General features: G+C 38.1%; 1 protein-coding gene across 2 annotated transcripts in view; it reads right to left on the minus strand.

Moving 5' to 3' along the window:
* The window catches only part of CACUL1 (CDK2 associated cullin domain 1), a 64,482-nt gene that overhangs the window by 2,303 nt on the left and 35,194 nt on the right, over positions 1-26,985 (minus strand). The window contains exons 4-8 of one of the 2 annotated variants that reach the window (XM_032281788.1): positions 20,830-20,925; positions 14,991-15,093; positions 9,266-9,355; positions 6,175-6,313; positions 181-224 (exon numbers count right to left, since the gene is read on the minus strand). In XM_032281788.1, the coding sequence (XP_032137679.1) occupies positions 181-224; positions 6,175-6,313; positions 9,266-9,355; positions 14,991-15,093; positions 20,830-20,925 (472 nt within the window). The remainder of the gene's footprint in view (positions 1-180; positions 225-6,174; positions 6,314-9,265; positions 9,356-14,990; positions 15,094-20,829; positions 20,926-26,985) is intronic. The other variant, XM_032281789.1, reaches the window with a different exon arrangement.

The raw sequence follows: 26,985 nt of genomic DNA on the forward strand, positions 1-26,985 counted from the left end.
ATCACACCTCCCAGCCGGAGCTGCCACAGCTTGCAGAGCAGCCTGACCTTGATTACAAGCAGTGCCTTATGAGACCATCATCAAGAACAACGTGGGATCATCACATTCTATGCACCATTATCACCACTAGCTGCTTCACATCACAAAACCATCTAGACGGGAAGGAACATCATTACTTACTATAAGCCAGCTCATCCCCAGCTCTCTTCCGGGACTGGTCACCTCTGGGAATAAGAGAAGAAGGGGCAGTCAACAAAACTGACTTCACATCAGAACAGGAGGAACGGATCAATATATTTGATAATAAAAGTATGGCAGACATTTCTGTATTTAAAAATACATATTAGACATCTTAGAATCTTGATGTACCTCACTATGCAAGAACACGAGCACCTATATTGACCAGCTCACCCTTAAACACCTATGAAAGTTCTAGTTCCACAGGCCCTATGCTACCTACATATCCTATTTTTGTCTCTCTGGCTTCTCAGATAGTAATAGAGAAATGACTCAAATGCTTTAAGTAATGAGTAATAGTAACTACTCACTAGCTTTTCTTCCTCAGCACTTATAAGTTGATTTCTTCCTGAAACACGACTTTTTCTCTTTAGGCTTCAGTGATGCCACAGCACATGTTCCTGACCTTACTTCACCCTGTCTGCCATCCGTTTCCGGTCTCCTTTGCTGGCTCTGCCCAGCGCTCTGTTGCTGGCCATCTTTTCTTCTCCATGTGCATTCTTCTTAGTCTAGGATGGTGATCGTACATTCTCTCCACAGGCCAGAGGCTCCCAGATCTACAGCTCCAGGTCTGCCTTCCTTTCTATACTTCATATCTGCAGGGCCAACTGCCTCATTACCATGTCCATTTGGATGACTTATATATACTGGCAAGTTTACCATGACCAGAATAGAATGCAGACTCCACTCCATCCTCAATCTTCCAGCTCGATTATTCAAGCCCAAAATCCTTGGTCTTTCTCTTTTCCTCACTCTGGAGCATTCTGTCCCAAAACCAATCACTTCTCATTAACTCCACTGCTATGATCCCAAGCCAAGCCAGTCTTCTCTTCCCTGCACAACTGCACGAGCCTTATTTATCAGCCCAGACAAGAGCCAGAGTGGTCTCTGTAGAAGATAGATTACTTCATGCCTTTCATGAAAGCCCTTCAGTGGCTTCCCACTACAGTTAAAAATTAATTCCAACTCATTCTCCAGCCCTGCCGCACAGCTCCTGCCTGCTCTCACCTCACTTACCTCCACTCTCAGCCTCTGTTCACTATACATCAGTCACCCTGGCTCACTGGCTGTCCCCTGCACATCAGCACTTTACTACTAATTACTGTCTCTGACACTCTCCTTGGAAGGCATTACATCACCAAGTTAGCTGGAAGAACCCCTCACACATGCCCTGGTGACTCACTATCCTAGCCTCTGTTTCATTTTCTTCATAGGACTTATTCAGTATTATTTATTTTTTTTTTTTTACAAGTTTTTTACCTCAACAAAACATAAGTTCCATGAAAACAGGAACTCAGCCGGTCTTGTTCACCCCACTGCCTAGTAGAGTGTAGACAATAAATGTTTGTTGGCTTGACAAAGTAGTAATTTGTAAATAGTCTCATAAATTATTAAAATGCTAACCAAGGTGATTATTTCCTGCTTTTGAATAATCTTCCAGATAGTTTCCCATTTTCTTTATCTGGTTATGTTTAGGATCAGGGCAGAAACCTTCTGCTAAGCTGAGTAAGGAGCCTCAATGACTGCCAGAAAGAGAACACACCACAGGACCTCTGAAGGGTTTTTCTGTAGGTACCACATTCAGCACAAACTAGCCTTCCATGGCCAAAAGAGCTCCAACACTTCTGTTAACACTACACCTAGCCAAAGCCAAGTGTCTTCCATTGTTATTTACATTAGTATCACAGTTGCATTTGCCAAATATTCTGAAATTAAGTTAATGATTCAAAAGGAAGAGAACCTCAACTTTTAGACACAACCTTCATTTTCATTCCTCAAAGGTCAAATAAAAACTGAACATGCAAACATAACAGGAGAAAAATACAGATGTGAAAACGAGAGGCAGGAAAAGGAGTATCAATGTGATATACGTAAGAGGCTGCTGAAGAGATTAAGTCCAGTACACTCTCTCAAAACCAGACCTTACTACAAAACAAAAAAAGCCCAAATTTTTGCGTCACCCTTTTAGCTAAAATACCTCTGTTCTTACCTTGTTTACTTAAAGCTAGTGGTTCTCCTCTGTAGCATGATCTTTGACAACAGATACCAAACTTCCACCCCCGACCAGTCAATTCAATAATGTAGGTAAGAGATAAAAAGAAACTGTTGCTTTTAGCTTATATGTTAATTCTAGCCTACCCTATATTTTCACGCACCTAAGGATTACATTTCACAGAAATTCCAGTCCAAATGAGAATCTGTCCACTAACTACCAAAAAGGACATGTTTGACAACATCCACATTATTTTAAAACAATTCAAAGACTTACTCTGTGCCATCCACATGAAAGCTGTGTGTTGCCTACTCAGGATCACTGCATCACTGAAGCTCATCATCTTACATGAAAAAGTAGCCCGCAACACTGAACAGGAATCATGTGGTTGGTTAGGCATAAACCATAAAATGACTGCTCAGAACAGGCAGAAACAGATTTCTTAAGACAGCCTGTACTATATTCTTTTTTTTTTTTTTTTTTGGCATCAGTGGACACCACTGTTTTCAAAATTATTATTCCTAATCAAGTAACAATCAAGGCATTAAGGTGGACAGAATGTGGACGGTCCCTGCACAAGAGCAGAGGCAGGCTCTCCATAAGAGCTGCCAAAGATGGCATGCGCACGTCTTTCCTGGCCAGTATGAGTAAGCTCGGAATTAGATACGAGAATGTCTGCTTTGGCAGGCTTACTCTGTGCAAAGTACCTGTCAGAATAATGAGACAAGTTTAATAAAGTGTTAATTATAAAAATGGTCCAGTTAAGTTGGTAAAATAAAACATTTTAATTTTATCACCCCTTGGAATACTGCCTAATATTTAAATCTCAGCTAGAAGTTTTATAAAATAATTCCATTGAGAAACAAAAATGCCTATTTATACCAAAAATCCAAGACATCTCTCTGAATATAACCAACCTGGACATTGGCTGAATAGTGTCATGTTAGGCCTTCATGTGCAGAAGCATGCTACCTGAGGTTATTTACAGAGGCAGTTACTCATCTCACCCCAAGCAAATCTGACATAAGAGCTACTATAAACCAAGCAGTCCTGCACCGTTCTCTTATTCCAGTACCAAAACTAGGATTAGAAAAATGACTCCAGGCATGTTTAAACAATTGTACACATTGCTCTGGAAGGCAAACTCAAAATGCTCAAAATTCACAGAGCTATATTCCTATACCGCTTCACAAAAATAAGTTTTCAGAAGGCTCTTTTTTAAAAGGCATAAACTCATCCTAAACTAAGAGCAAATGTTTAAATAAAACATGAACATATGAAAGTATAAAGACTTCAAAATTATAGTAAGCCTAGGAAAAAACCTAAATATCATACTCAGATTATTTTGCATTTATTTAGGAACAGTGGGCCAGGTGCAGCGGCTCACACCTGTAATCCCAGCACTTTGGAAGGTCAAGGCAGGGGGATCACTTGAGGTCAGAAGTTTGAGACCAGTCTGGCTAACATGGTGAAACCCCATCTCTACTGAAAATACAAAAATCAGCTGGGCATGGTGGCACATGCCGGTAATCCCAGCTACTTGGGAGGCTGAGGCAGGAGAATCGCTTGAACCTGAGAAGCAGAGAGTGTAGCCAATCGCACTCCAGCCTGGGCAACAGAGTGAGACTCCATCTCATCAAATAGGTATATATTGACCTCACAGGGTGGCTCATGCCTCCAATCCCAGTGCTTTGGGATGCTGAAGCAAGAGAAACCCTCGAGCCCATGAGTGAAGACCCTGTCTCTACAAAAAATTAAAACAATTGGTTGGGGGAGGGGGGCTGTAGTCCTAGCAACTCAAAAAAATTTAAGGAAAAATTATTAGCTATAATTCAAAATACACAAGCCACAAAAAAACTTGTGAAAATCAGATACTTCTGCATAGCAAAACAACAGAAAACACTACCATAAGCAAAAGCTAACTGAGAAAAATGTCTTATCTTGGACAAAGAATCAACATCTTCACTATAGAGATTTCCTAGAAATCAAGAAAACTAAAAGAAAAACGAGCATAGGTCTTTAAACAGGCAGTCTGCAGAAAAAGAAATGCAAACATATGAAAATATGCTCAACCTTACTCCTAATAAGAAATGCAAATTAAATCAATTCTGAGTAATTACTCTTTACCTACTGGGTTGGCAAAAATACAAATGTGTAACAACATACTATACGCAAGGCCACAAAGAATAGGAACTTTCCACCTTTGCTGGTGGACAGGCAAAGTGGCATAATCCCTTGTGGAGGGCAATTTGGCAATATTAATCAAAATTACAACTGCATTTACTCTTAACCCAGACATCCCACTTCTGAGAATTCACCCTCCTAATACACCTGCAACAAGTACAAAATAATACAAGGTGATTTGCTGCAGCACTGTCTACAATAACAAAAGACTAGAAATAACTCATGTGGCCATCTACTGGGGACTGGTTTTGTCTATACACACAATGGAATGTGTAAAAAATACAAACATGGACATATATTGTGTTTGCTTGTATCTATATTAAAACACGGAATCACAAACATAAAAATGGTTACTTGATGGGGTGGGGTACACAGGGAGACAGGTGGGAGCAAAATTTCTCAATGTATACTTTTTATATCATTTTGATTTTTGAACCACGTAAATGTTAGTCTTGAAAAATAAAAATACGGCATTAAGTGGCCTCATTCTGTGTATGAAAATAATACCACTCTCTTTCTGCTAGAACTTACTACAATTCATGTGAGGAAATATCTGATCCCTTGACACCAAAGAGAAAAACTATTTACATTCCAGCATTTCCTACTGGCCCTTCCTCCTCCTAGCCACAGAAAGTCAGGTCTCACAGGCCCATCTCCACAGCTTCACTGATCCCTTCCAGTGTAAGCTGTCAAAGATGGGGTAAATGACCAGTGAATTACTCACTGCCTCCCCATCACACCAGTACAGATGTCACCAGGACAGAAAAAGGAAATACCAGTCCAGGGACCAACAAATTACCTGCTTTTTGTCCCTAATCTTAGACTTAATAACAGTGACCCCAGCCAAGGCTTGTTTTTCTGAAACTCAGTTTGGCCTCAGACCCTTTGAAAAAAAATGCCCATCCCCAGCTCTAGCCAGATAAGTGAGTCAACGCTCAACCTACTATTTTTTTTTTCTCAGTTGTGGCATATACCTTCACAAATATCAACCTACTATTTATAGACACAACTATGCCTAAGATACCTCAAGTGTATTCCTTTCCACAACTTTCTTCCTGTCAGGAAGCCAAATGAAAGGAGATACATTGAAGTATCTAGACATGCTAAGAGTAAGGATTATAAAAACACAAGATATTATTGTGCCCTTAAATGATTTGGTGATATAGGCTATTTTCTCATAGGGAATCCCCAAAATTTTATAATAATGTATTTTAGTTGAAAAATGCACTCTACAAGCCTTTCTGTGATATCACGATGATAATGAAGTATAAAAAACTTAGAAAAATTATCAAAATCAAAACAGGCAAATTTTCTGGACATACAAAGAGATGCCCTACTTTTTAAGAAGAAACCACTAGAATTTAGGGCAAAAAGGGAGGTATGAAATACAGTATTTAAAGCCTCTTTGCTAGGTTAGTCACAAGTACATTATAGCAGATCATAACAGTTCTCTAATGTTTTTCCATAGGCACAGGACTAATACAAGAAATCAGAGTTAAAAGGGCTCTTGGAGCTTGCCCACCTAGCTGCTCGCCCAATGAGAAATCTCTTCTTCAAAATGTATGTAAATGAAGAGCAGCTTCCACAATCAAAGCCAAGCTTCAACATTTCTACAGACAGGGAACTAATGTCTTCTTGCAGCAGCAGGACTCTTGGCCAGTCACCTTCCTTTCTGAGAGCCTTAACATTTCTCCCCTGTCAGGCCAAACTGGCCTAAGGAAATGGTCATATTTGACCACTAAAGGAAAAAAACAACTTGCCTTGTAAAACCATTCTGTATAAGTTCTCTTTGAAGTTTCTGATCTTGAGCAGCATATTCAGAAAGTTCAGATTCCACCGCCGGAGGGAGAATATTTGGAATAAACTTAGAAAATAGAGTTGGAGCCATCTGAACCCACTCTGTGAGGAAAGGAAAAAGATTCATTAAGGAAATCAGATAAACACATCAGATTAAATGGAAAAGGGAAAGTTTTCTTTTGTTTAAAGAATAAAAATAAGCCAAATTTAAAGCAGCAGAAAAAATTAGTGCAATCCCATTCTGGTAAAGAACATACAAAGAAGTTAAATGTCCCTTCTAAAAAGAATTTCAGTATGAAGAAAGACATTTTAATATTTTACAATTTAAAAGCATTAAGTGAAAATCCTTAGAAAATTTTTGAACAAATCTTATAGAAAATTATGGAGGAAAACATGAATGAGATTATCAAACAATTCTGAGTGGGAGGGACTTCCACTCAGAAGTGGAAGGGAGGGTGGTGGGCGGAAATATCAGCCTTATTAGCCATTAATTAAAAAAACATATAGCCCAAGAATAAGACAGTACAAATAATACATATTTAAAAAGGGCAACACCAAAGGTAGGGGGGACTGAACATTTAATAAGTGGGCTGGAGGTAACTGGTCAGTACTTTGAAAATATTTTTTGACCCATGTTAAATTACAGCAAATATACATAAACAACAGTAAAAAAAAAATGGTTATCAAATTATTTTTTAAAAGATCAAGACACTAATCTATAGAAAATAAGGCAAAGAAGTCACAGGAAAACACTTGTACCATGTATGACAAAGATGAATTAGTATCTTTATTATAACAAATATATACAAATCAGTAAGATCGGATAAATGAGTGAAAGAACCTGTAAGCATAATATAAACAGAATAGCCCTGTTAATATTAAAAAAAAAAAATCAAGCTAAAATAAACATATTCTCTCCCTTTTATTCAGTGAACATTAAAGAGAACGGACACCCACTTGTAACAACGACATGGGGAAACCAGTATTTCCCTTTCTTGGTGTTGGTGGTGGTCCTCAATTAACACTATTATTCATTCTGAATTGTTTTTTTTTTCCTCTTGGAAAACATTTCAGCTGTACATTTAAAAACCGTAAAAATATCAATGCTCTTGAATCCAGTAAACCCACTTTAAAAACAATAATCTGATTAAATGACTATAAATCAGAAAAGGCCACATTTGGTCTGTGGTAAGTAAAAAAGTGACAAGTTAAAAGGAAGTCTAACAGAATAGCTAAATTAAAGTTGGCAAATAAGTACTGCAAACGATACAAGGACCAATCTATTCAGTCACTCCCTGGAGAAAGTTGTGGCAAAATGTTTTCCATAGGTCCCTCCTTCCAGCCCAGCTCAAATATGGCTTCAGTAAGAATCTCAATATAGTGCTACAGGGAACTACTTATCAATCAGCCAGAGCTGGCAAAGGTCAAACCCATCTGCCACAAAATAAAGATGAAGAAACAAAGCATGTATATTAAATGAAAAGGGGCAGGATAGGATTGCTGGAACTATTTCTAAAGACTGGATGCCAAAAATGGTAAGTCATCAGAAGCTCCAAGGAAGACAGCCCAGGAATCTAGAGTTTAAAAAGCTTTCTTAAGTGATTCAGACGCAGTCATACAAAGACCAGCACTTGAGAACTACTGCAGTGGAACAAACTTTCCCTTCCAAAATTCATCTTTTAAAATATTCTAACCTTAATCTGTCAGGTAGATAAAACTGCTTTAATAAAGCAGGAACATAATGGGTACTGGCAAGACATGTAAATGTCAAAATATGTTTTAAAGTATCTCAGAAAATGCGCAAGGCAGCAAAAGGTTAGCGTGTGATAAAATTCACCTTTTCAAAAGGACGATTCTCAAATACAGAATTCTCCTTACAAGTAGTATAAATCCTGTTACAGGAGCTTGAACCTGGATAAAACAGCATTTAGATAAACATGTACTTACAATATTTTCCTACCTTTAGTGATTAACTTTATTTTGCAATTTTGTTACTTACGATAAAAGCCAGAGCTTATAAACCTGCCTACTTGGGAGGCAAATTTGTCATACTGCACTTAGATGCTTTCAAAGGAAAAAAAATCATTCATAACCTAGTACACACACACAATTTCAGGATACATCTTCATCTCACAACTGTAAAATTCTGACAAACTAGATATAGAAAACTATCAGTTTATTAGACACATGCAATAAAATATCTTTACTACTTTATACAAGTAATTTCTGTTAAAAAACATAGAGTAGAGCTCAAAACCTAGATCCAAATTTAAGTAACAATAAAAAAAAATTCTGAATATTCTAGAAGTCATTCACCATTTAAAGAAGCCTAAGAAGGGATTTTTAAAATCAGTCTACCCCAGTTGCAGTTTTCACTTGATTTCCATTTCAGCTTGCTAAATTCTGACACATCGATTAAATTAATTAAGCAAACAATCAAGCCATCAATTAATTAAAATAGCCATTAAACTCAAATGGATAGTAATAACAGCAGTTAATGTTTGCATGCTTATTATGTTATCAGGTACTGTGTGTTAAGCTCTTTATATCATTTTATTTCGTTTAATCCTCAAACAAAAAAATTTCACAAAAAGGTAATTACTGTGTAAAAAGCATCCCTTGTGTTTATAGACTGTAGAACAATGTTCTGCCCTGATAACTTCTGAAATCTCTCTCCTATGGACATTTTAAAATTTGCTAGACAACTCTATAACAAGTTTGAGGTTCTGGCTTATAGAAAGATACATACAAAAGCTCTTTGGGATTCCTTTCAATTTATAATGTTTTATTCTGCTTTTGACTGTGGTGATGTCTGGTATTTGCTTTGGTTCTCGTGATTCTCTCTCTTCCCAGAACATCCTTACAAAATGACCGATACTTGACCAACACTTGTAGCTTTTCCGTAAGTTACTTAACAGGCCTAAGACGATGGAGTTGTGAATGTGGATGTCTGTGAGTGTGTGCAGTGTGAGGTGGGACAAATAGAAAATACTTCTTGTATTTCTCTCACAGATTGTGCAAAAACAACAGCTCCAATCCCAACAAAATGTTTACCTGGTCTTAGGGTATACAGGCCTTTCACAATATTTGCCATAGTGGAAGGTGTGACCTGAAATGGTGTTGACTGGGCTTCTAAAAGTAAAGCTGAAATAAGAGAAACACCGGTTAAAAAGAATATAACACATATTGACTGTCAAGATTTCTCCATTAGTGTTTCTCCCAAAGCCTCCCAAAACATAAACACTTGTAAGAAAGAAACAGCCCAATAAACCAATCAAACATTTATATACTAAGGATTTTATTTTTTAAATCCAGTGCAGTAGCTCAAGCTAACAGGTAAATACAGGAAGGTGTGCTGGCACACTAAAGGAAATCAATCAATTCATGGAGGTTCTAAAAAGTAAAGCTTTCTAAAAGCACTAGTATTCATGATACATAATAAGTGAGCTGAAAGTGCTTCCATTACATTTGGGGAATAAAGTGTCATACAATAACCTCCCTCAATCATTTCTCCTTCCCCTAAATCACCATTAGCAGTTATTTGGTAACTGTGGTCAGAGACAGAAATTCATTTCCCCAAATGCTACAGCTACATCTACTATTTTCTTACAAGAGCTAAGGGCAAGGGATGATAATGGCTCATCTTAATTTCATGTCTTTGGTGACCCTGACTCTGAAGATGACAACAGAGTCAGTTTTCTTTTAGGTTATCTACTGCCACACAAACATTTTTAAAGTTTTTAATGAGTAGGAATAATTCTCTAGATTAGATCACTAACAAATACAACTGAATTCCATTGATTAGTGAACAGGTACTACTGACCTAAAATGACTCATTTTTAATTTATCTCAAAGACCTGCATTTGCTAGTAACAACAACAAAACATGTGGTATGATTTTACTCTAAGCCACGATTGTAACATCATATATAAACTGATTTTGTTCCATCCATGGCTTTCCAAAAAGGTTAATGCCATCTTACTAGGCCAATGAAGATTTTATAGTCTCAAACATACAATGTGAGGTATGTTTGAATGTACTGATGAAGGCCATCAGAGGTGCACTGTTCAAGTTTATCCTTCCAATTTTATCATCAGTAGATAGTTACAATTTTAACGGCATAGACCACCAGGGATGTCCAATCTTTTGGCTTCCCTGGGCCACACAGGAAGAAGAACTGTCTTGGGCCACAAATAAAATACACTAATACTAATGACAGCTGATGAGCTTAAAAAAAAAATTGCAAAAAAACTTGTTTTAAGAAAGTTTACAAATTTGTGTTGGGCAGCATTCAAAGCCGTACTGGGCGGCATGGGGTTCACAGGCCACGGGTTGGGAAAGTTTGGCAAAGGCAAATGCTAAGCATTTCATAAAATCACGTTGCTTTATGCAATGTTTAAAAATTGAAATTCTAGCTGGGCGTGGTGGCTCACACCTGTAATCCCAGCACTTTGGGAGGCCAAGGCAGGTAGATCACGAGGTCAAGAGATTGAGACCAGCCTGGCCAACATGGTGAAATCCCATCTCTACTAAAAACACAAAAATTAGCCAGGTGTAGTGGTCTGCACCCACAGTCCCAGCTACTTAGGAGGCTGAGGCAGGAGAATCGCATGAACCCAGGAGGCGGCGGTTGCAGTGAACTGAGATGGCACCATTACACTCCAGCCTGGTGACAGAGCAAAACTCCATCTCAAAAAAAAAAAAAAAAAATCTAAATTCTAAATAAATCTAAATTCTAAGTGTTAGGTTTTCAGAGTTTCTTATACTCATAAGGTTCTCTCTAATTTCAACAGGTATCCATCATCCAAGCTCTCTATTAATCCATCTTCCTAACTTTTTCATCAATCGTTTTGGCCTCCAATTAGCCTTGCTCCCACCAACTCTTCATATCCAACCACATATTCATTATGTGGTCAAGTATATACATTTGCAAACAACTCCTACCATAATTGTAATCACCTATGTCAAATTTGAGAGCTATGAAGAAATGATAAATACAAAGATAAACACATAAAATGTACACAAATTAACTTGAAATAAATTTTAAATGATTACATTAAATAACAGAAGATAATTATAATTGAGAAGGTGTAACATTTCACTCAAATCTCTACTTACTCTTTTTAGAAAAACAGTGTTTAAATCTTAAAAGAATTTCTAGTTAATCTTCCCTTTTAAGGAAAAAGAAATGGCAGTTTGGGTGTGGTATCTTGAGAGAGGAAAGAGTACTATATATTTAGCAAGTGCTAGGTACTTCACGTATGTTTAATTCTTACGAGCTTTGTCATCTACCTTTATATTTTTAAACAGGTAAGGAAACTAAGGCTAAAACAAAACAAAAATCCCTTATTGACTAATTCATCTGAAGTCACAGAGCTAAACTAGAGGCAGAAGAGGTTCAAAAACTTGTGTTTCACTCTAAATTCTGTACTCTACTTCATACCAATACCAAAAATGCTTATTTATATGCAACGGTCATCCCACAGACATCAATAAACCATATAATTTAAACACTAGATCACTTCTAATCCTAATCGCTTTCTTTCCAGATTGCAACATTAAAGTCTAGACAGGTTAAGCGTCTTGCTGAAAGTCACACACCTTTTTGATACCTGAATTGAGACCAGAACCAATCTCCTCTGCTCTTTCAAGTATTTCACGGTGCTACACACTTGCTCAGAGGATTCTCTCCTTCATTAATTTGAAAAGCAGTTCTTTTTTGCTTTTGTTTTTAAGACGGAGTCTCACTCTGTCGCCCAGGCTGGAGTGCAGTAGTATGATCTTAGCTCACTGCAATTCTCCTGCCTCAGCCTCCTGAGTAGTTGAGACTACAGGCACATGCCACCAAGCCCAGCTAATTTTTTATTTTTAGTAGAGACAGGGTTTCACCATGTCAGCTAGAATGGTCTCGATCTCTTGACCTCGTGATCCACCTGCCTCAGCCTGCCAAAGTGCTGGGATTACAGGCATGAGCCACCGTGCCCGGCCGAAAAGCAATTCTTAAAATCAAAACTGAAAATATGCTTGGCTTCAAAAAATCTCAAACTACAATGCTTTTAACTAAAAGGCAGAATTGCCTAAGAAAATTAACTAAATCGTAATTATTTAAAACATTATGCAAACTGAACTATAAATCTTCCACTGCAAAAATCAACACACTATCTTTTCCCAGGAAATTTTTACCATTAATTTACCCTATACTACACATTTATTGTTACATTTGATCAGAATCACCAACACAATATGTAAATACCTTAACAATAGATCCTAGTAGTTCTATAGCTTTCAGAGTTTAATTCAAATAATTTCAAAGGAAAATAATTTTACTACCAGCCAAAAAACAGAAGCTATTTTATAAGCAAATATGTATAAAAATGATTATACCATGGAGCCAACAGAAAACTAGCTTCATCTCCAGTAAGAAGTCACTGTCTTCATCATGAAACATACTAATAACGAATAATATAGGGCACTCAAGAACGGATTCTCTATTAACAGAGACAGTATTCATTTTACATTTTTGTACTGGTTTTAAGACATGGCTCCTAAATTCTTCTGACGTGCCTCCTCTCAAGAGGTGGGACACATTCCTCTCTCCTGGAATTTGGGATCTGTAATCGCTCACCTAGCAGAATACAGCAAAAGTTGCACTGTGCCAGTTTCTGAGCCCAGGACCTAAGAAACCAGCAGTTTCCATTTCCTGTATCTTGAGATACTCACTCATGAAGGAAACACAGAGGGACCAAAAGCTAGCACCAACTTGCCAGCCACGTGAACGAGTCACACTGAAAGCCCCAGCCGCCAGCTGAGTCACATCAGCCAATGCTGAGCAGAGCAGTGATAAACTACCCCACCAAGTCCTCCCAAGCTACAGAGCAAAATAAAAGACTATTACTATTTGAAGCCACTATGTTTCTGAGTAATTTGTTATACACCAATAAATGGAACACCAGCTTTCCAGATCTATCTGAAGCCACAGGAAGGAATTACTGGTCAGATTGTAGAAAATTACAGAAATTGAACATAATTATTTGTTTTGCTGCAGTAAAGGGATGACATAAAACTGTGTAAGTAGAAACAAGACATTAATAGCTGTGCTATTCTGGTTGAAATTTTAATCTCTCTTTGTCTCCGTTTCTCCATCTATAAAACTTATTTAACCCTATCCTATAGGGTTAAATATTTGTAAAGCATAGGTTCTACCACATATAAGCAGTGCGTGTGTTTAAACCTTTTGATGATGATCCACATAATACTGTTAAACATTGTCCCTTGTTCTGAAGCTCAAACCAATGAGGCCAGTCATCACTTTTTGTATCCCAATGCCTGATAATTGCTCAATAAATATCTGATAAACTCAGTTCTGTCCAGTTTACAAAAGCTTAAGGGCCTTTTCTGTTCACTTGGAAATAAAAAAGGTATATCCACCTTTAAGTGTAATTTTTATTGAAAACCAGACAATATTATTATGTTTTCTCTCACCAGATCTGGACTACTACATTCTCTTTGCATATATCTAATAAAATTAGTTTCCAAATTACTGGCAAATATAAAAACATATTTACAAAGTAGACAGGTTTTTTCTACCAAATGGTAGCACTTCTCTATAGAACTTTAACAAGATTTCAAAATGCTCTATTTTGTCATGCAAGCAAAAAAATAATGTCAGTATCAGGAAATACTTAAGTGCTTATAATACCTGGAATACCTAATGAGACAATGTTTAAAGATGTTTACAAACATCTACCAGCCTTTAAAAAAAAAAAAAAAAAAAAAAAAAAGCTGTTGTATTCCCAAGATTCTAGGCCTCTTTTCTGATTCTGGAATCTCTTGGGAACATAATAATGAAATGTATATTATCTTCAACTACACTATTCTTTGAAAAAAAAAAAAAACACCTGTCTTTCTAAACTAGCCCCATGCTCGATAATTCCTTCACTTAATTTGACATCAAAAATGAAAAAAAAGTTTATGGTCAAGCTTAGAACGATTCTTCTGTAAATTCTGGTAAAAGTTCATTGTCGTAGACACTAATTATGACTAACAGGAAAGCAAAAATACATACTGCCAACCCAAATATAAACCACATTCAAACAAATGATATGCTGCAAAAGATATGAGCTAAAAGGCTGCTGAGACATTAGGTTACAGGGACTTCCTAACTCCACCTGGAGAAGTATATTCTTTCAGGAAAGGTAGGATGAGATGCCACCTACTGCAAAGAGGACTCAAGAATGGAGAGAGAAGAAACTAACTGAGCTTAATGTTCTTAATAATCTATACAGCCACATTAAATATTTTACAAATCCTAATTCACAGGAGAGAAAACTCAGGGTACAAGAGGCGAAGTTTGCCTAAAATGGAGAATACATGACAGAACCAGACTAGAGAAGGATTTCTGCACTAAAGAGTAAAAATCAGAGAGGATTCTGTACTACCATTTTAAAGAAATAACACGGTACTCCTTCTAGAGTCACTGGTAGTAAAGTTAGAAGTGAACTTTCCCCACTGTCAGGAAAAAAAAGGGGGTGGTCGTGGCAACAAGTTATCAGGGCAGACACAATGGCACTGTCCAATGACCTGGTAAAGCTGTTTACCGGGTGACCTTCAAGTCCCATTTTTAATTCTGCAGTGTCTCGGGTGGGCTTCAACACTTCCTGCTATCTGGTTCAGAAGATGTTAACATTGGGGCTCATATGACAATACTCTCAGACCAAAAAAAAGAAAAAGGAAAGATCATTGTTAGTCTTATCTCACCCCTGTAAGCTGAATTACTTACGCATTAGGCTGTAAATGTGCTTTTCTGCAACATGTTCCGTAAACAGCTTTATAAGGTCATCTTTTAAGTCTCTGTTAAGCTTGGTTTCGATGTAAAACTTATTCTGAAAAACAAAATAAAATCTTTTTTGTGTATTAATTGGGGAAATGATTAGTCTAATAAACTGGAGCACTAAATATTATTTTAGAAAACAATGTATAAAGGCAGCAATTAAAACAGAAAAACTCAACATCCAACAATAAAAGCCCTGCAGTTATTAGTTACTTGCCTTTCTGGCATGGGGTTGAAAACAACAAAAAAAATTGTTTTGAACCATACATCTCCAAAAGAACACTAGGAGACATCCAACATTAACTAGATAGGGAAATATAAACACTGTAGAACCACACTGTGTGCAACATCCTTTAAAAACACGTCATCTAAAGACAACATGGAGAAACACTAATGAAAAGTACCCCACCCCAATGATCTGGATTGAAAGGCTGTGGACATGCACTGGCTGACTCCCCAGCACACACTCAATTTCACTGATTAGTCTAAGTCTTTCAGCTTCTGGCACTCCCTGGGGACCACTTTTGGTTCAGAGGTAGACACTCAGGACAGCCCAAGCAGACTTAGAGAAACCTTGGCATGAGGAAAAAAATCTCTTGCAGTCATCTTATAACCATAAGGGGAACAGGATGAAACAGATGTTATGGACAGCAAAGAGACCAAAAACCAAGTCCTTAGTAACGCTGTTGAACCACAGATTCAACCAACCCTGGACACAGCCTTATTTCTGGAGTTTTCTTACAAGAGACAATACTTTTCCTTATTTACTTAAATCATTTTGAATCATGTTTTCTGTTTCTTGCAGCTGAAATCCTGACTAGAATTACTGGCAAGTCAAAAGAGAATGTTTTCATATTTAAGTGTTAACTCGATGCAGAAGACTAGAAAACACATAGAGGAATGCTAACAAGTTGCTCTCTCTGAATTTGATTAAAAAAAAATTTTTTTTAGAGATAGGGTCTCACTATATTGCCTAGGCAGGTCTCAAACGCCTGGCCTCCCACTTCACCTTCCTGAGTAGCTGGGATCACAGATATGAGCCACTACGCCCAGCCACTTAATTCTTAACACAAGCTTTTTTCTGTCTCTTTAAAAAATATACAAAAATAAGATGCACATGGTTAAAAAACAGAAAGCATGCAAAAGAGTATGCAATAAAAAGTTTCTTAATACAGACCCTCTAGCCCATTCCCAAAAGGTCCCATTCTATACTGGGAAAACTTCGGTATGTTCTAAGATGTTCCTTGCATATACATGGATGTGCTTTTTTCCTCCTAAAACTAGTGAGAAAATATTAAACACTGCATTACCTTGCTTTTTCATCTAATAATGTATCCTGGAAAATTCTTCTCTAAAAAAGCCGAGTTGTGTTACTTTTAATTGCATATTTTTCTGTCTTCCATAAATTTTTTAAATAGTCCCCTACTGATCAGAATACAAACGTTCCTCAATGTTCTGCTATTTTTAAACCTGCATAATTCATATATATAAATGTATGTATTTATGAGTTTATTTGTATAATAAAATCCTAGACGTACAATTCTTGAGTCAGATTTTTGCATTTTAAACTCTTAACAATAATGCCAAAGAGGCTTTACAATTTACATTTCTACCAAAAGAGTGAGGAGCTTGTTTCTCTACAGATTCACCAAAACTGAATATTGATTAAACCTTTCCAGTTTCACTAAAATATTTTATTTTTATTTCTTAAATTATGATATTGGGTATATTTTCATGTTCATAATTTTTTCCTGTCTGTTGATATGCTTTGTCCATTTTTCAACAGAAAAATAAGGTTCTTTATCTTTTTCCAATTCATGAAAGCTGATTATCAAGGAAAGCAAACTTCTGTCTTTTTTCCCACTTACTTTTGGCTTATGATATTTTGCTACACAAAGGTTTCTAAAATTTTGTATTGTCATAGTCTAATATTTTCTTTCATAACTTCTAGATTTGGGTCTCATTGAGAAAGGCCTTTTTTCACTCTGAGACTATGCATGATTTCTCCTATAATAGTTAGCTAACATTTCATTTTTAAAACTTATTCCATTTAAAATATTTTACAAAGAATAAGGTAGTGCCTAGGTGCTCATGCCTATTTAGGCTTATGCCTACAATTCTAGCACTTTGGGAGGCTAAGGTGGATGGATGTTAGAGACCAGCCTGGATAACATAGTGAGATCCCATCAACACACACACACAACACACACACACACACACACACACACACACACACACACTTTTTTAGAGGAGAAGGCAGTAATTGGACTCCCCCGCACTCCACTCCCAAATAACTACCAGTTGTCCTAACACTAGGTGTGGAATAATCTACTCCTTCCTTATTGATCTGAAATGTCACCTTTCTTATTAAACTTCTACATTTACTTCAGCTTATTTCTGGGCTCTGTTACTTTGATCTGTCTATCCCTGACACCAATGACAAACATTATTAATTATCGGAGCCTTCTCATTCATTTTAATATCAGGTAGTGATAGCAACAGGAGGCAGCCAAAACCCTAGGGGTGGGTGTCCGGTGAAACCCAGCCTCCAAGCCAAAGACAGTTTAAAGCCTGAAAGCCAAGCTAAAAGTTAAATCCTTGGATGGGACTGAGAACTTGTCTTCCTGTTTGGCACACTACTCTCTAACTGATCCCCACCCTTCACCTATTTTACATATACTTACCCTTTCCTAATGGGTTTTCTAAACTGTTGAGCCCACCTTTGAGTGGTGTCTTCACTTTAACCTTTCTTACATATTCACAAACCAATCAGCATGCACTCCACATTCTGAGGCCGTAAAAGGCCCAGACCTACCCAGCCACACCACTCCTGCAACCTCTCTCCACTGAAAGCTGTTTCACTGCTCAATAAAATTCTTCCCTACCTTCCTCACCCTCCAAGGTTCAGCACATTCTCATTCTTCTTGGGCACAGTGCAAGATCATGGCTACAAACTATAACACAGGTTAGCTGAGATACACCAGTGTAGCTGAGCAAGGCCCAGGTGGGGCATTGCTGGCCAGGGGTCCCTGGCTTGAAAAGTGACCAAGAAGAAAAATTCTGCCTCAGAAAGGCCTCATACGTGATTTCTGCTAGCTGAAATTCAGAGTAAGTTTGAAGTTCATTCTTCTTATTTTTTTCCTATATAAATTTTATCAGAAGAGATTCAGTTAGCTGTCTTGTGCATTTCATTTCTAAATATTTTCCCCTTTGGAAATAAATATCTAATGAAAATTTAATAAAAATTTCAAGCTATTTTCACAATTCAAATTTTTAAATCAAAATTTAAAGCAAAAGTTGGTCTGGCAGTATACTTTAAAGTCTTTAAAATAAATTAGCCATCTCTTTGAGACTCTGTAGTTTATATTCAAGAACAAAAAATAATATAACTATTTAACTCCCCCAAAAAATTTTCTGCATTTATAGTGCTTTTCTCTCCTGGTATATTATCCTATTGACATTTAAGATCTGAATGCACAACATTTTAATATACCCTTTCTATATAAGCAACTAGAAACATTAAAAAGAAACAGTATGAAAACTTCAGAAGTACTTAGAAACTCAAATTATTCTACATCTTTTCAACTTTGTCTCAGGTACAATAATATTAAATTCCAAACTTGTAAACAAAAATATGTCTTTATTTCAACAAGACCTTAGATACAATTTATTTTCCAGTGTAATGACAATTTCTTGATATTCACATAGACTTCTAACAAGACACTAATTTTGATAAGAAATGTTTTTAAAAATTTGTTTCTGTGTTGTCAAAGGAAACTTGGCTTATTATGGCACTAGTAGGTTAATACTTCAAACTATTTTCTTTAAATAATATACTTTTCCAACAAAGCAGTACCAAAGTTCAAAGAATTTCTATCTTCCGGACAATAAAAACAAATTTTCACAAGTAACTACAAAGCAAATTCAAGCTCTTAATCTATAAGAAAAGCTATAGTTAAACTTTGCAATCTAAGATCCTTTATTTGAATTCTGCTAGCTGAAAAAGTAAATTTGAGGTTCATTTATTTATTTATTTATTTATTTTTTTTGAGACGGAGTTTCACTCTTGTTACCCAGGCTGGAGTGCAATGGCGCGATCTCGGCTCACCGCAACCTCCGCCTCCTGGGTTCAGGCAATTCTCCTGCCTCAGCCTCCTGAGTAGCTGGGATTACAGGCACGCACCACCATGCCCAGCTAATGTTTTTGTATTTTTAGTAGAGACGGGGTTTCACCATGTTGACCAGGATGGTCTTGATCTCTTGACCTTGTGATCCACCCGCCTCGGCCTCCCAAAGTGCTGGGATTACAGGCTTGAGCCACCGCGCCCGGCAGAGGTTCATTTATTCTTAATTGACACAGGCTTCTTAAACCCCAAGATCCTACCATAAAGTTTTAGAAAGCAACAATGGCAATGCAGAAAAGCATAAATCACTTTCCTGACTTAATCTATATTTTTAAATAAATTTGTCATTTACCTTTTGACTCTATGACAAATTAGACTTTTGTTTTTCTTACGAATGCACCTAGCCAATATGCTTAACTGGTAAATGCCATTAAAATAGCAGACATGAAAATCAGGAAACCTATTCACCCACCCTTAACTCCTTTATCCACAAGTAAGCCCTGTCCTTCAGCTCCATTTGCATATCTGGTCTCCACTGAAAACTTTAAAACAGCAAGAATAAGGAGTCTGCAGGCATGGAAATAAAATGTTTGCTCTATCAGAACAAGAGTTACTACCTAACATACACTCCTGATGAGTAGCCCATGATAGGATTTCACCAAAACGATACGATGTAGCTACCTCCCAGGCTTAAGGATTCTTCTCAAAAAGTTAATTCCACTAACCTAGACACACTTACTCCTAGTGCCATCAATAATATTTTTCCTTAGTTTCATGATTCATAAAGGAGTTCTGGCACTTAAACCAAAGAAAAGCCTTTTTATACATTTCTTTCTCAGTAAAATCTAGTTTTTCTGGAATTATATTGACTACAAAACTCATATTAACTTTTAAAATTGTTGTCAGTAACCAAGAAATAAGTGTAAATGAAAACAATGAAGTACTCTTTTGGAAAGTTCCTTCTAAATGAGAATTAGGGGTAGTTGTGTTTTGTTTTTGTTAAGTGCATTTTATGAAGAATAAGTCCTTTTTAAGATTGCTATCCACATACAGCAACCTACATGCCACAGAAAGTAGGATCAACCTGAACATCCCATTCACTAGTCTAATAAAGAGGAACTTGGGATCATGGTTCCTAAGGGCTCCTCCATTCAACAGGAGCACTAACATTAAGACTCTATGGCTCTATATATTTAAAACAGGGAGGAAGCTGATCTACAAAGTCACAATCTACAGATTATACTGATAGCATAGCTCTCCAAATCATCAGAATGGCAGCAATGTTTTACTGTTCTACTTTTTTATGGAATGACTTGCTTATTAGCATTTTACTTTCTGAGGACAAGAAATCTTATATATCTTTATTTTTCTAGAATGAAACGCAGTGGCTTCCACATAGCAGAAATAAAATACTCCTGTGGGTGACTACTCATCTTAATGCCTACTTGTCTATTCAGCAATTGTTACTTATGGAATTTCAAAGGAGAAAAAGGAGAAATAACTAAAATTCTTCTATGTCAACAACTATCAAACATGACTGAAATAATTTAATTTCCATTTCTAACACAAACGTAGTAAAAGTAAAACAACACGCTTAACTTTGCATCTATTTGTGCTCTGACCAATACACCTAGGTATTTGGGGAGGAAGGGGCTCTAACTTACCATATATATGAAAAGAGGCACAATGCTCTGCAATGCTCCCATATATTGTCCAAGAGCTATATTAAATCTTTCAATATAGAGATCTGGAGGGCTGGCCTGTGAGAAAAAACAGAAGTGTGATCATTCTGGGAAACCAGGGAAAGACCTTCCACCACAATCTGAAATACAAACAGAAGGAATTCAAAACTCATACTGTGATTCACAACAACAACAGCAACAACAAAAAAGACTTCTCCCTTTGTTCCAAAATCTGCTATGTAAAACTGAGGTTTAGCCATCTTCAAAAGCTCTGTAACCTTAACACGTTAATTAAAAGGTTTGCTCTCTTACTGAATAAAAAGGTGCACTCAGGCTGGGCACAGTGGCTCACATCTGATGAGGTCAGCAGATCAAGACCAGCATGGCCAACATGGTGAAACTCCATCTCTACTAAAAATATAAAAGTTAGCCAGGTGTGGTGATGGGCACTTGTAATCCCAGCCGCTTGGGAGGCTCAGACAAGAGAATCACTTGAACCTGGAGGCAGAGGGTTCTGTGAGCCGAGATCACACCACTGCACTACAGGCTGGGCAAAAGAGTGAGACTTTGTCTCAAAGAAAAAGGTGTATTCAAAGATAAATAACATGATTTTTAAGAACTATTACTGAATTACATAGTTATTCCATATAGAAACCAAACTATATTTGAACCTGGAATCAGTTGAGAAGATATTCAAGTAAGTGGTATAGGCTTAATGTACTATTAGAATGGCTAATGAAATTTATAATTACCTTAGGCACAGTCATATTCCAATTTCTATACTAACTTGGTTGTAAACCACTTCTGTAGCTAATCAATTATAAATATAGGTTAGAAAGCATTGACGCAAATGACCCATGTACACCTACAGCTCTGTAGAATAGTAAAATACATGCCTCTATTAACTCACTTTTACAAAATACCAAATCAAAACCATCAAAAGAGAATACTTCCAACTTTTTTATATGTTATAGACTGAATATAGACTGTGTTCCTCCAAAATTCATATGTTGAAGCCCTAAACCCCTAGTAACATCATATTAGGAATAAGGAAGTAATTAAGGCTACACGAAGTCATAGGGTAGAGCCCTGATGCTATAGGATTAGTGTCCTTAAAGGAAGAAACATCAGAATGCTCAGGCTCTTGTTCCTCCCACATGGCTCAGAAAAAAAGGCCACGTGAGGACTGCAGTGAGAAGGCAGCCATTTACAAACCCAGAAAAGGGCCCTCACCCGGAACCGAATAGGAAGTACCTTTGTCTTGGACTTCATAACCTCCAGAACCGTGATAAACAAATTTCTTTGTTTAAGCCAAGCAGTCTATATTACAGTTGACCCTTGAAAAACCAGAGGGTTAGGGGAGTCAACACCCAAAACACAGTCAAAAAATCTGTGTATAAATTTTCACTTCCCCCCAAATTTAACAACCAATAGCCTACTGTTGACCAGAAGTCTCACTGATAACGTTAACAGTCAATTAACACATATTCTACATATTACATGTATCATTTATACTGTATTCTTACAATAAAGTAAGCTGGAGCAAAGAAAATATTAGGATCATCAAGAAGAAAAAATATATTTACTATTCATTAAGTGGAAGTATATCGTCATAAAGATTTTCATCCTCATCTCCACGGTGGGAAGAGGGTTGGTCTTGCTGTGTCAGGGATGGGAGAAAATCCGTGGATAAGTGGACCTACGCAGTTCAAACCCGTGTTGCTCAAGGGTCAACTGTATTTTGTTGTGGCAGCCCAACCGAAGACACTGTGTTTTACAAAAGTGCACCCATGCACGATTTCATTCTATTCTATACCTAAAGCTAAATTAGTTAGGTCCCATTTTAACACTAAAGAAAGACCTAAATAGCCAGTAATTTGTCTAAGATTAGACTGTTAGCAAATGACACATCCAGGTCTTCCAACTAAGAATTCATTTCTGGGTCAGTGTTGGGGGATGAGTGTGGTACAAAACACAATGCAAACAAAACTGATTCTACACAAGAACTTGTGGCAGCCCCACAGCCTATCAACCACATCTTACACATAAAGTCTTGCTTTCAAAAATGGATATTAAGAAATGCCACACAGAAGGATTCCTAAATTTTAAATTTTTAAACATGAAATTATAAGACCACTTCAACTAAGCTGTTTCAGAAATGTTTAGATATTTTGATACTGTTTTCAAATTAGATTCATATTTCAGTTCTACTTAGAATCTTATATATGCGTAAAGAATTGTCTTTACTTCTAATTCACCTTCTGTTACTGAGTAGTTACAGGTTTGGTGCATGCTAAGCGCTTTTATTTACATTTCTTAAATTTTTTTTTTTTTTTTTGGTACATTTTTGAGACAGGTCTTGCCGTCATCTAGGCTGGAGTGCAGTACCATGATTACAGCTCATGGCAGCCTCAGCCTCTCAGGCTCAACTGATCCTCCTACCTCAGCCGCCTCCTAAGTAGCTGGGACTACAGGTATGCAGCACTAGGCCTGGCTAATTTGTTTTTTTGTTTTTGTTTTTGGTAGAGATGGGGTCCTGCCATATTGCCCAGGCTGGTCTTAAATTCCTGGGCTCAAGCAACCCTTCTGCCTCAGCCTCAAAAAGGGCTGGGAATACAGGTGTGAGCCACCACACCCAGCCCACTTCTTTTTCTTAGTCCTTCTAACTGCCTATAAATTGAATGTCATTTGTATTTTACAGATGAGGTGATGGGGGCTCAGAAAGAGTCACCTGTCTACAATTCCACAATAAATAGACCCAAGAACTCCAACTCTATGATCAATCCAAGACCTTCTATATATACTTAAATTCCACTTTGGCACCTTTTTACAAACTTCTCAGCGTAGGGCACAAGTGTTTACCTCTGGCTGCACAGTCTGCATTGTTGCCACAGGTAGCACACAATAGAACTGACAATGGAAATACTAGAACTTCCCAAAAGACATAAGACCTCCCTCACTGTTCTTTCTACCTGACCATCTCTCTTCGCACCCACTCTGCTGGCTAACTTCTCCTAGCCATTCCTTCAAAACTATCTGAATTACATGACCCTTCAGTGGGGCACCACCGCACTACTTCCCTCAGTGAGTAGTCTCTGCCACTACCTTCAAGTCTCTGAGGATAAGATTCGTGTCTTATCTGTGCATCTCCAATGCTGACCATAGCGCCTGGAACATACAGATAGATACAGAATGCATTGTTTTGCAAGAAGTCTCGTTAATTCTAAACTTTGACTCTAAATCTAACTTAGCATTGTTTAAATCTAAATTCTTACTTAACAAGGCTGTATGACATTAAGAAATTCATTTTGCCCTCTAAATTTCAATGTCCATACATCCAAAATAGGAAAAGTACTAGCTGTGCTACTTCCAGGATGTGATGAAATCAAAGAAAATATTGTATTTTGAAAATGTTATTACACACGCATATATATGCAACTAATAAATAACCTCCTTTCTGAATTAACTACTCATTTGTCTAATGCTTCAAAAAAAAATCCAACATTTTTGTTTCTTTGTTTTTGAGATGGAGTCTCACTCTGTCACCCATGCTGGAGTGCAATGGCGTCATCTGGGCTCACGGCAACCTCCGCCTTCCCAGTTCAAGTGATTCCCTTGTCTCAGCCTCCCAGTAACTGGAATTACAGGTGTGCACAACCACACCCAACTAGTTTTTGTATTTTTAGTAGAGACAGGGTTTCACCATGTTGGCCAGGCTGGTCTTGAACTCCTGACCTCAAGTGATCCACCCAGTTCAGCCTCCCAAAGTGCTGGGATTATAGCCATGGGCTACCGCTCCCAGCCTAATAACATTTTTTAAAGCATTCTTTTTTAACTAAAGAACTTGGAAAAAATGGTTCCATGTTATAGGCAAACTTTTAACTATAACTAATGAACAGAGTCATATGTAATATCTCTCTCTAAACTGCTTCGAATAACTCTAAAAGTGATATTTCAGCATTCAAAGAAATAAATGTAGAAGTATTATGTGCAAAAAAATCTTAAAAGCTGTTGTATTAAAATAATGCTCAGCTGGGCGCGGTGGTTCACACCTGTAATCCCAGCACTTTGGAAGGCTGAGGCGGGCAGATCACAAGGTCAAGAGATTGAGACCATTCTAGCCAACACGGTGAAACCCTGTCTCTACTAAAAATACAAAAATTAGCTGGCATGGTGCCATGCGCTTGTAGTCCTAGCTACTCAGGAGACTGAGGCAGGAGACTTGCTTGTACCCAGGAGGTAGAGGTTGCAGTGAGCCAAGATCGCACCACTGCACTCCAGTATGGCAACAGAGCGAGACTCCATCTCAAAAAAAAAAAGTTCTCTTTTCACAAAAGATCACTTTATCCAAAAGTTAAAACTATGAACATTGATCAAAAAGTACATTTAATAGCAGACAGAATAAATAAAATTGAATTTTTTGTTCAAGAACTCCTGAAGTCTTAAAGGTTATAAGTATTAAAAAGTACTTTCTGTACTGAATCAAATGTCAGAACACTTGGCTTTTTCTACTGAGTAAAAAAGTACATTTCATGTAACGCTTATTCAAAACCCTTTAAATGACAGGACTGTAAATTTTAACAGTCTTCTAAAATAAACCCAATCTGCTTACTAGGAAATTAGAAATAAGTGCCATTTTTTAAAAAACCTCATCAAATGGTTTCTCCTTAAAAGTTAAGTTCAATAGGCTCTGGGCCCCATTGGGGAAATTGCTACCTATTTGATTTACATTATTTCAAAATAACAGTATTTGGCTCGGGCATTATAGTTTTGACCCCTAAACAAGCAAGCTCTGCTTTTTCCCCAAACAAAACAAGAAAAAAACTGCCAGAAAAATAATAATCATGGTTACAGGATCTTTGGGGTGTCGTTTTCTAGCCAGAAACCTCTGTGGCCGGTGGCACCTTTGCCCAAGTTTTGCCCAGCCAACTGGGTTCATTTCACCCACTTGGCCTGGCTGGCTGCGTTGGACTCACGCTACCAGCCTGGGTCCCACACCTGCCAAGGCAAGTCAGGTATAGAATGGCAAGGGGTGTGTGAGGGAGCGTGGAGTTTGGCCACTGAGCACAGGCATGCTGGCTGCTATAACAGGCAGGCAGCTCCAGGTGCTAGCACGGGTGCCAGCTCTCTGCGAGGCTGTGGCCGAACCAAGGATACCACAAGCAGCTTTCACAGCTGGCAATGGGAAACATGGTGGTGCCCAGAAGCTTGAAAACTCCAGGAACCACAGGGCCCCAAAGAGGAAGTCACAGCCCCAGCTCCGGGAGCTTCTAGGTCTGGCCTTCCCAAAGGGCCACAGCTCTTCTTTCCTTTTCTTTACCTGCAATGTGACAAACAAGTGACATGTCTCAGCCCTGTTTGTGTTACAACTCTTTTAGCCTTGACATTCAGTGGGTCCCAAGTTCTTGTCCTGCAACCAGGAAGAACAAGCAAGACGAAGAGGAGCTTTATTGAGCAACAGAACAGCTCAGAGAAAACTGCAGGGAGCGGCTTCTTTCCACAGCCAGGGTGTCCACAAGTGTTCAGCTCCTAGCAGAGAGGGTAGCTCTTCTCTGCAGCTGGTCATCCCATTATCTGTGCAGCTCTCAGCAGAGAGCAGCCCCTAAAGTGAGTGGCTCCTTTCTGCAGCTGGTCATCTCAACCTCTGTTCAGCTCTGGGTAAGCCCAGGACTTTTATAGGCCCAGAGGGGAGAAAGTACATGCCAACTGGTCCATGGGCAGGCCTGAAAAGGCACCACAAGTTCCCACTCCAGTCTATGGGACTGGAAGCCTGGTCCCTAACCTCCTTGGCTTGAAGGTGGGGCCTCACTAGGAACCCACCCTCTTCCACCCAGGAACCTGTCTGCCTCTTGCAGCCATTCATGGCACCCAAGCTATAGGTGCCAAGGGGCACCTGCAGGCCAGCGCCAAGCTGCCCTCAGCACCCCTCGGCTTTCTTTCTATGCTCATCAGTGCCCAAAGTCCAGAGGGGCTGAGGCAGCAGGGGGCTGGTGTTTCAGCACTGCCCTGTGTGCGCACATACCTGGCGAGGCTGCAACAGCGCCTAGACTCGGCCCCAACATTGCTCCGAGATCACAGTGGACCCAACAGGAGGGAGAAGCTAGGCAGCGGGAGCAGGTACTTCTGAGCCTGCGAGGG

Source organism: Sapajus apella, unplaced genomic scaffold, assembly GCF_009761245.1.
Source record: "Sapajus apella isolate SASKATOON/1434 unplaced genomic scaffold, GSC_monkey_1.0 scaffold13, whole genome shotgun sequence".
NCBI classification, from domain to species: Eukaryota; Metazoa; Chordata; class Mammalia; order Primates; family Cebidae; genus Sapajus; species Sapajus apella.